Raw genomic sequence first — 11,065 nt, 5'->3', positions numbered from 1 at the left:
TATTTATTTATTATATACAGTGTTCTGCCTGTATGCATACCTGCACCCCAGAAGAGGGCACCAGATCTCGTTATAGATGGTAGTGAGCCACCATGTGGTTGCTGGGAATTGAACTCAGGACCTCTGGAAGAACAGTCAGTGCTTTTAACCTCTGAGCCATCTCTCCAGCCCAATGCTACTCTCTTTGGGGGTCATTTTCTTTCAAACCACCACACAGAGCATGCTTGAAGTCCAGGCGTCTGTGCCCGGTGCTGCACTGAGCCCCAAGTGGCGGGGCACACTGTAATCCCGGCAGGAGATCAAGGTCATTCTTGGCTACATAAATGAGTTTCATGCCAGCCTGGGCTTTATGAAACAGTGTCCTAAAAAGGGGAGGGGGCAGTGCTGGAGGAAATGGGCAACAAAAGACCAAAGAGATTACCCCATCCAAGTCTGGTTTGGTGAGCCAGTGACACAGGAAAGCTTTCATTGAACTGCCTGCTGAGCTAATCTCCCACCTCCCAAGTCTACTGTGGCACCTCTCGAGACTGCGTGAGCTGGGACAGGAACTGAGTCAGAGGGGGGAGAGGCCAGAAAGACAGGTGAAAGTCTGATAACGACCCCACATGTCGGGGTGGGCATGGGGTGGAGGTCAGAGGTCAACGTCAGGTGTCAATCCGTTTTGCCATCCACCTTGATTTTAGACAGAGTCTCTCATTGGCCTGGAACTCAGCAATTACCTGAGTCACCTGTCCCCACCTCTCCAGTGCTGGGATTACAGTAAGCATCCATGCCCAGTTTCGTGTATGTGTGTGTTTTGAGACAGGGTTTCTTTCTTTTTTTTTAATATTTATTTATTATGTTTACAATATTCTGTCTGTGTGTATGCCTGCAGGCCAGAAGAGGGCACCAGACCCCATTACAGATGGTTGTGAGCCACCATGTAGTTGCTGGGAATTGAACTCAGAACCTTTGGAAGAGCAGGCAATGCTCTTAACCTCTGAGCCATCTCTCCAGCCCCTTGAGACAGGGTTTCTTTGTGTAGCCTTGTCTGTCCTAGTTCTGTAGACCAGGCTGGTCTCGAACATACAGAGATCTGCTTGCCTCCAGGGTGCTGTGATTAAAGGTGTGCTCCACCACTGCTGGGCTCATGCCTAGCTTCTTGACGTGGTTGAGTTCTTGGGGGGCAAACTCAAGAAGACAAGCCCTTTTCTGACTGAGTTATCTCCCTAGCCCTCCCCCAACGCCTTTTAAAAAGACTTATTTGGGGACTGGAGGGATGGCTCAGCCATCAAGATTACATATTGCTCTCCCAGAGAACCTGAGTTTGGTTCCTAGCACCCAAGTCAGACAGCTCAACTGTTCCGCTGGAAGATCCACCTCAGTGCCCCCTTCCCTCTCCAAACCCATCAGAAGGCCTGGCAAGCGGTGGCTCCTCCCCTGGATTTGCTCAAGACCACGCCTACAGGATGTTTAAGCTCCGCCCATAGATCTGCCCAGTGATTTCTCTCCTCCCTTTCCTGAGAGTCACCTGGGAGTGCTTTGCTCCGATTAAACCTGGTCTTATGAATTTGGATTGATCTGGTTTACTGTATTGATGGAGAAACCTACTACTGGGGATCCGAAAATCTTATCAACAACCACCTGTAACTTCCACTCCAGAGAACCTGACGCCTCTGGCCTCCAAGGCTCCTGCATTCACCCTCCCACCCCGAACACACAGACACATGATTTAAAATCAACAAATTAAAAAAAAATCTTCCTGCAAAATATTTATTTTTTTATTTGCATTTGTGTTCATGTGTGTGTACACGTGTGTCCAGGGGCATGCAGGTGCCTGTGGAGGCCAGGAAAGGGCATCAGGTCCCCTGGAGCTGGGGTTACAGGTGGTTGTGAGACAGCTAACAAGGGTGTGGGAACTTAGGTCCTTGGCAAGAGCAGTAAGTGCTCTACAGGGTTTCTCTGTGTAGCCCTGGCTGTCCTGGAACTCGCTCTGTCGACCAGGCTGGCCTCAAGCGCACGGGAATCCATCTGCCTCTACCTCCCGAGTTCTGGGATTAAAGGTGTGCCACCCTGACCGGGCGCAGTCAGTGCTCTTAACTGCCCAGCCATTGCTCCAGATTCTCTGTACCCTCCCCTGTCTGTGAATGACAGTTATTCAGCCAAATTGTGTGTAGGGCCTGTGTGTGCTGTCCCAGATGATTTCAGGAAGGTCGAGCTCCTGTGCCTGAAGACAGCGTACCCCAACAGCGGGGCACTAGAACCGTCAGCAGGTCCCACAGCTGCCTCTTGATGCTTACAGCCTCGGTAATTTAACCTTAATTAGATCCGGGCACTGACTATGGGATTTTCAAACCTGTTCTTGTAACGGTCCATGGGGCCTTACACAGTACATGTCAGATCTCTACTTCAGCCTATTAGTGGAGACCAGAGGCCCTAACCACTCTGGAGCTCAAACGCCTTGCTCTAGGCTCCTGGGTAATTTTCATTTCATACTATTGGTCACTCCTGAAAGCTCAGGGAGAGATAGCTTTGCTTTGCCCCTGTTCACAGTTCACTGGCCACGTGGCTCAATGTATGGGTCAGAGCAAGAGGGTAGGAATGGGGGCGGGCCCAGGCTCGGGAGTCAAAGTCAGAGGATTGAGTCAAGGGGGGGTGTACTTAATCTGTGGGTTGCCCCTGTGCCATTCCCTTCTAAAGTATGGAGGTCTCGTCCAGTCCCCTGCATCAGAGTCTTCAAGTGTTTGCTGGGCTTCAGTGGGTCTTTTCGTTCCTGGGACTTGGGACTTGGTGAGTCTCCAAAACCCCCGGAATCAGACAAACCTGGTTATTGGTGCTTTTCTTCCCCCATGATCCCAAGGAGACAGAGTAGGAATTTCTGGGGTCCTAGCAGGAGTATGGGGCTTGAATACCATAGGACTGGGAGGGTGGGCCAGTGGGGAGAGAAGGGCTTAAACATCTGGGGTCTTTTTTTAAAAAAAAAAATGTTATTTATGTGTATTTATTTGTGGGGAGGCATGTTCATGCCATAGCAAATGTGTGCAGAGCAGAGGGCAGCTTGAAGTAATCGGGTCTGTGATTTCATTATATGGGACCCGGGGATCGAACTTAGGTCACCAGACTTGACAGCAAGCACTTTTACCATCTCAGCCATCTTGCTGGCTCTAACACTCGGGTTCTTAGCATGCCTTGCTATCTGGTCCTGCAGCCCTGCTGTGCCTGGTGGCTTTGGTCCTAGCCTCCCTAGGCCGGGCCTGGACCCTCGCGGTCCTCTACCTGACCTGGCTCTATAGAGACAGATACACACCCAGGATGGGGGTCCACCGCTCTGCCTGGGTCCGGAACTGGGCAATCTGGAGTATTTCCCAGACTGCTTCCCCATCACGGTAAGGGTCCCAGAAAGTGCGCTGGCTTGATGGATGGGTGGGGTTTCAAAAGAGACAAATGTGGCCATCCATCTTTCCCCACTTCCGATGCTGTTCCTCACTGGGAAATGGGATACATCCATACCCTTTGTTCTCCAGCTGGTCAAAAGGGCCGAGTTGGGTCCATCCCGAAACTACCTTTTTGGTTTCAATCCTCACGGGGTCCTAGTTGTTGGGGCCTTCAGCAACTTCTGTACAGAGGCCACAGACTTCTCTCGCCTCTTTTCGAGTCTCAAGCCACACCTTCTCAGGCTGCCATGTTGGTTCCAAGTGCCTCTCTTCCGAGATCACATCATGAACAGCGGTAAGGAAGCCCCTTCTCGAGATCCCCGGGCGCTGGATGTTACCTAACCTTTCTTATCCTGGGCTGGGGGGAGGGGGTGCGGGCGCCTGTGTTCACCTCTATCTTGGTGGTATCCACGAGACCCAGCCTTTGTCCTCCCCACCCAGGTTTAGTCTCCTCTGACAAGGCTAGCGCTTCCTATCTCTTGACCCACCCCGAGGGTGGCCAGATGGCCGTCCTGACTGTGGGAGGTCCCTGGAGGCAAAGCCAGGAACAGTGAAAAGATTCATTAAATTATCACTGGAACACGGGTGAGGAGTGGGCGGGTGGCGGCAAGGTATATCCACGGGAGCTGCTCTGTTAAGAGAGGAGGAATGAGGCGCCCGGTACCTTCAGACCCCAGTCCGCTGCGGGAGGGTCTCTTCCTGCACCTCCAGGGCTTCGCTTGTGCCTGTCTTCTTTGGAGAGAAGGAGCTCTTCCAGCAAAATCCTAACCCGCCAGGCTCCTGGGTGAGGAGGATACAGGAAGCTCTTCAGGCGACGCTGAGCGTGTCCTCTCTTTCACGGTCGCCTGGGTCTCCTGCTACCCTTCCGCGAGCCCATCCACACTGTGGGTGAGCCATGTTTCTTTCCCATCATCTCCCTTAAAGCCTGATGTGCTAGCTCTCTGGTCCACGAGTCTGGCATTTATTCCCCAAGCTTTCTAGCCTGATCCCCAGTTAGTGGGAGATTTAGAGACACCTCAACAGTCAATCTTCTCCCCTCCTGTTCCGTCTTCAGTGGGCGCCCTATTCCAGTCTAGCGAAGCCGGAGGCCCAGCCAGGAACAGGTGGATCAGCTGCACGTGTAGTATGTAGAGCGTCTCACACAGCTGTTTGAGGAACACAAGACACGATTTGGGGTCCCTGCTGATCAACACCTTGTTCTTACCTAGGCTCCTCCTTGTCCCCGTGTCCTGGCCTTCCATGCAGGGGGTGGGGGAGGGGATGAGGATGCGTGGGAAACGAAATTAAATTTGAGAATAGACAAGAAGCATGTGTGTGTTTGTACAAGTTCAGGGGAGGGAAGAGAAGCCTCGGGGCAGGGGGACCCATTGTCCCCTCTGATACTGGTGTAGCCTTGACCACTCCCAGAGACCTGCAAACAGACTACATCGTCAGTGCCTGCCTGCCTGTGTGTCTGGGTTCTCCTGCCCTGCCTTGCCTGTATGTCAGAGATCAGAGTCTCCGGTCCCCCCATTGTCCGGGTCCTGAGAGCCAGTGGGTACCTGCTTCTTGCCTACTCCCTACCTCAATGCCTCAGTCACCAGGGAGGCGAGGGCTGTCCCTTTTCTACCTCTCTTTCCCCACTCAGAGCTCCTCCCAGTAACCTGCCCAGACTCATTGACCAAGGAAGTTCAAAGGTCAGTCCAAGAAGGAGCCTAGAAAGTTCTGGGGCTCCAGGTTCAACATCCGATCACCTCAGAGGTGATCTGCTCCCTGTGAGATTACACCCCCAAACCTTCACCCACTGTTTCCTGGGTCCTGGAGTCCTGGTGACACAGAGTCACTAGGACCGCTATCCCCATATCCCTTCTCCTCTCTCACCATGAAAACACCTCAAAGGCAAAGGCTTGAAGTGATAGGCGCCTACCAATATGTGGTCACTTTTCTCTTCATGGATAAGTGTGACTGGCGGGGGAGGGGGGGCATGGGGGCCCAGAGACAAGGGAACTAGGTAAAGGACATTGGTGGCCATATGTCTGGGCTGTTACCTTTGTGGGCTCCAGGCACCAGGAAAGGGCCAGAGGAGACCACAGGGCTGCTCAGCAGGGGGGGAGGGGAGGGAGCAGGTTGTTTTGACTGACTGCATGACAGATAGAAGCCCAGTCTTCTTTCCTTTTCACCCAGGCCTTTCCTGCACCCTTCTGGTCTTCTTTCTCCATTTTACCCGGCTCTGGTCCTTCTCTGTTCTCTATTTCGTGTGGCTGTACCTGGACTGGAACACATCCATCCAAGGTAAGTCTGGGGCAGAGGTCTCCAGTCATGAGATGTGTGTTTCCACTGTTCGTGTGTGTGCATGTTGTTTTTGTTTTTAAGTGTGCATAGGTTCTGCTGGTGGGAACCAGAGGTTGATTCCATCACCCTTCTGCCTTGTTCACTGAAGCAGGGTCTCTCAATCAAACCCAGAGCACACTGATATGTGGCTGTCTTTTGCTAGCCAGCATGCGCTGGGGGATTCCTGTCTCCTTCTGAGACTGGAATTGCAGTGACTTCCGTGCCCACCTGGCAGTTCCATGCTTTCCAGACATCTGAACTCTGGTCGCTTTGCTTGCCTGGCAAGTGCGTAACCCTTATGCCACCTGCCCCAGTCCAGAAGAGAGGGTCCCCCCACCCCCACCCCGGGAAATTCTTTCATCCCGGCCCCATCTCTCTGTGTGCAGGTAGAAGGAACAGCAGGTAGATGTGGACAATCTGGAAACACCAAAGAGATCATTTCCCTCGAAAGACAGTCGGTCTCCTTCCTCTCTAAGGGCCTACTCACCTTCCTGCCTGCTGGATGATTGAGCTGGGGGATGGGGTGATACGTGCCCTTAGTCCCATCTTAGGACCTTGAACTTTGAACTCCAGTGGGGTAAAGGGCAGTTCTTCCCAGCAGTTACCTTGTATTCTTTTTTATTTTTACTTACTTTTTTAAAAATATTTATTTATTATGTATACAATATTCTGTCTGTGTATATGCCTGAAGGCCAGAAGAGGGCACCAGACCCCATTACAGATGGTTGTGAGCCACCATGTGGTTGCCGGGAATTGAACTCAGGACCTTTGGAAGAGCAAGCAATGCTCTTACCCTCTGAGCCAGCTCTCCAGCCCTATTTTTACTTACTTTTTTTTTTTTTTGGTTTTTTCGAGACAGGGTTTCTCTGTGGCTTTGGAGCCTGTCCTGGAACTAGCTCTGTAGACCAGGCTGGTCTCGAACTCACAGAGATCCGCCTGCCTCTGCCTCCCGAGTGCTGGGATTAAAGGCGTGCGCCACCACCGCCCGGCTTTTACTTACTTTTTAAATTAAAAAAAAATTTACATTGTGCTTATTTGGAGGGTGGGGAAGGGGCTTGTGCAGGCCACCGCATGCCGGTAGCAGTCAGTCACGTGGGTCCCAGGGATTGAACTCAGGTTGTCGGGCCCTCACCTTGCATTCTGTGCCTCTTCCTCTGTATATCTCCCCGAATACCTCAAAGCTACAGAAAACCTCAGAGCTGACGGCTGAGCGGAATTACGTGCTGGGTGCCCACCCCCATGGGATCATGAGCACAGGAATCTTCTGTAATTTCTCCACAGACAGCAACGCCTTCTCCTAGCTCCTTTTTGGGCTTAGGCCTTGGGCGGCCACACTGCTGGACTCTTCTACCTCATGTAGACTACCTCATGTTCAATGGTGAGCCTTCCTAGCCTTGTGTTGGCTTGACACAGCCGGCAGCCATTTGAGAAGGACTCTCAGTTGAGGGATTTCCCGGATCAGCTTGGTCTGTGGCTATGTCTGTGAGGCACTGTCTTGATTGTTAGTTGATGGGAAGACCCAGTCCACAGTGGGCAGCACCATTCCCTAGGCCTGCATAAGAAAGTTAGCTAAGCCATGAGTCTGCAAGGGAGCCTGTGAGGAGCGTTCCTCTGCGGGTTTTGCTTCAAGTTCCTCCTTGGGTTCCTGCACAGACTTCCCACAATGATGGGCTGTAACCTAGAAGCTGAAACAAACCCTTTCCTCCCCTCAGTTGCATTGGATCATAGAAAAACACAGTGACAGAGATGAAAGGCTGAAGTGCCTATGGATTATAGGGTATCTCCTCTAACTAACAAGATCCTTACTTGGTTAAGAGGACTGGCTTGGTCCTACTCAGAGGGGAACCCCAAGTGTGGTGTACAGGATGCAGGGACGCAGGACTCAGAACTCTCAGGTACTGCTGAGGGGAGGTGGGAGGGCTAGGGAGCTGGGGAGAGGGTGGTGACAGTGGCCCACTTCTGTCCGCAGGGCTGTGTCCTGTGAGTCGACAGAGTCTGGACTTCATTCTGTCAGAGCCCCAGCTTGGCCAGGCAATGACCATCCTGATTGGGGGTGCCCAGGAAGCCCTGTACGCGGTTCCAGGGGAGCACTGCATCACACCAAGGACGCGGAAAGGCTTTGTGCGCCTGGCTCAAAGGCACGGGTGAGCAGGGCTACAGGTTCTTCTCAGGTTAGGTGTGCTTTGTAACAGGGTCTTGTTGAGCGGAAGCTGCTTGTTTGTTCCCGGCTGCCCAGACTCCTGAAATAACCACACAGAAACTGTATTAATTGCAACACTGCTTGGCCTATTAGCTTATGCTTGTTTCTAGTTCACTCTTACCTCTTAAATTAACCCATTTCTATTATTTTATATTATACCACGAGGCTCGTGGGCTACCGGCAAGGTTCCAACCTGTAGCTTGCGTCTTTCTCCTCTGGTGGCTCCATGGCATCTCCTTGACTCTGCCTACTCTCTCTATATATATCTCTTCTACCCTGGCTATATTACGTTAAGCCATTGGCCAAAAGCAGCTTTTTTATTCATTAATTGATAAAAGCAACACATATACAGAAGGATCTCCCACACCAAGGTCTCAAGTAACCCAGGCTGTCCTTGAACTCCCTGTGTCGCCAAGAATGACTTGGAACTTCTGATCCTCCTGCCTCCACCTCTTGAGTACTGGGATTACAATAAGTGTGCACCATCACATCAGTTTTATGCAATGCTGGGGTTAGAGCCCAGGGCTTCATGCATGCTAGGAGAGTGTTCTACCTGAAAGATATAGATATATCTATATTGCATACACACCACACACACACACACACAGGCACGCACACGAGGCCATAAGAATGCACCAGGTCCCCTGTCTAGAGTTACAGGCAGCTAGCTGTGAGCTGCTCAGCAAAGGGACTGGAAACCCAACCCTGGTCTTCTGTCATAGCAGCAAGTACTCTTGTCTTTAATTTTTATGTGCATGCGTGTTTGCCTGCATGCATGTTTATATGCTATGTGTGTGCAGTGCCCAAGGAGGCCAGAAAAGGGTATTGGATCCCCTGCAGTTGGAGTTAGAGACAGTTGTAAGATACCATGTGGGTGCCAAGACTCGAATGCAGATCTCTCCAGCCCCATCCTGTGCATCTGGATTTCAAAACCCAGATTCTGGGAATCAAGCTCAGGTCTTCACCATTCTGCGGCCAGCACTTCACTGTCTGGGCAGTATCACCAGGCCTTCAGCCCATCTCAAGGTGATGCCTTGGAGCCAGGTGTGGTGAGATAGGCCTCAAATCCCAGCACCCTGGGAGACTTAGGCACGAGGAGACACACATACTAACCGCAGGAAGCCCTTCTTCCCTCTCGCCACCCTTCCAGGCCCTCCCTCGTGCCTGTGTATTCCTTTGATATCTACAGAATCAAGTCTTTTGACCAAAACTCCTGGCAGCGTCGATGCCAAATTGCCTTTAAGAGACTCACAGGATTTTCCCTTGCATCTTCTGGGGCCGTAGTCTCTTCTCGGCCAACCTCTGGGGTCTGGTACCATTTGCCCAGCCCATCACTACTGTGGGTGAGTGGGGAATCCCTGGGGAGGGGAGCTGCTGTCAGTTTCATTTGCAGCAAGAGAGCCCTGCCACCCACATCTCCCCTCCCTGCAGTGGGCCGCCCCATCCCTGTGCCCCAGTCTCTCAAACCCACCGAAGACCAAGTGGATCATTATCACCGGCTCTACATGAAGGCTCTGGAGCGGTTGTTTGCAGACCACAAGGAGGCCTGTGGTGTCCCTGCTTCTATGCACCTCACCTTCCTCTAGACCTGACACTTTGAACCCTGTTCCTGGAGAGGTCCACCATGCCCAACTCCGAGGCTCCTTCATAAATGCTAATTCTGCAGGCGAGCATGTCCAGACATGGTCACCCCATCCCGAGAGGCTACAGAGTGTGTCCTGCCCATTCTGGGTCCCTCCCGAACCCGAATCTCTTCCCAGTGAGTCCTGGCTGTTTTTTGATCTTGGATACGTCATTACTCTAGCTGCTTAAGTTTTTATTAACATAATAGGGATCTCGTGGGCCTGGAGAGATGGCACAATAGTTAAGAGCACTTGTTGCTCTTGCAGAGGATCCAGGTTGGAGGCTCACAACCACCCACAACTCTAGTTCCAAGGGAGCCTTCTGAACGCCACAGGCACCAGGCAAGCGCATGGTACACACACATTCATGTAGGCAAACAGTCATTCACATGAAATAAAATAAGTAAATCTAAAACTCTTAACTATTGGGGTTTATGTTTGTTTGTTCTGTTTCGTCTTTATTTTTCGAGACAGGGTTTCTCTGTGTAGCCATGACTGTCCTGGAACTTGCTCTCTATAGACCAAGCTGATATAAGAGATCCGCCTGCCTCTGCTTCCTGGGTGCTGGGATTAAAGGCATGTGCCACCACATCCAGCATCTATCAGGTTTGAGTACGACATTTTCATACATGTATACAATTGATTTGACCTTACTTATACCCGAGACCCTCTCTTGTTCCCCTCCTTTCCTCTTTCCAACTGGTCTGTCTTCTGCTTCCATGTCTTTTTTTGTTTGTTTGCAGGGTTTGGGGACCCAGTGAGTTTCATTGTGTTGTTTACAGGCATGTGAGCACCTCTCCAGTGGCTCCGCTGTGGCAGAGAATGTCTCACCCCCACCCTAGCAAGCATCAAGCTCCACCCCACCTCCCAATTTGGAGCCAGAGTCTCTGGCTGACCTGGAACTCACTGTGTAGACAAGCAAGCAGGTCTCTCAAGTGCTGAGATTAAAGCCGTGACTACCACCACCCCTTTTTTGAGACCGAGTCTCCTGTGGCTCAAGCTGGCTTTGAATGTATCCTATAGCAGAGGTAGGCCTTGAATCCCTGCTCCTTTTGTCTCCACGCCCCAAGTGTTGGGATTGGAGTTGAGTGTTACTGAGAGGCTGTAATCCTTGCTGAGAATTTTGCTCCTTCTGTAAATGAGGCCAACAGTTTAGCCAAGAACTGCCAGGTACTCAGTGGTGGTGCACGCTTTTAATTCTAGCACTCAGGATACAGAGACAGGCCGGGCGGTGGTGGCGCACGCCTTTAATCCCAGCACTCGGGAGGCAGAGGCAGGCGGATCTCTGTGAGTTCGAGGCCAGCCTGGTCTACAAGAGCTAGTTCCAGGACAGGCTCCAAAGCCACAGAGAAACCCTGTCTCGAAAAAAACCAAAAAAAAAAAAAAAAAAAAAAAGTCCAAGGATACAGAGACAGGTGGATCTCTGTGAGTTTGAGGCCAGCCTGGTCTACAGAGTGAGTTCCAGGACAGCCAGCGGTACACAGAGAAATCCTTTTTTGGTGAAGTGGGGGAACAGGGAG

The 11,065-nt window shown here is 51.6% G+C and overlaps 1 protein-coding gene across 1 annotated transcript; it reads left to right on the top strand.

The window, feature by feature from the left end:
• The first annotated feature begins 5,274 nt into the window (after positions 1-5,274).
• Mogat3 (monoacylglycerol O-acyltransferase 3) lies at positions 5,275-9,509 on the top strand. Its single transcript, XM_013350453.1, is given in 8 exon segments — positions 5,275-5,353; positions 5,577-5,684; positions 6,840-7,055; positions 7,058-7,079; positions 7,673-7,867; positions 9,074-9,180; positions 9,183-9,266; positions 9,355-9,509. Coding segments are annotated over 8 exon segments (966 nt in total).
• The last annotated feature ends 1,556 nt before the right edge of the window (positions 9,510-11,065 follow it).

Source organism: Microtus ochrogaster, chromosome 2, assembly GCF_000317375.1.
Source record: "Microtus ochrogaster isolate Prairie Vole_2 chromosome 2, MicOch1.0, whole genome shotgun sequence".
In the NCBI taxonomy this organism is placed as follows: domain Eukaryota; kingdom Metazoa; phylum Chordata; class Mammalia; order Rodentia; family Cricetidae; genus Microtus; species Microtus ochrogaster.
This window is presented reverse-complemented; position numbering and strand designations above follow the sequence as displayed.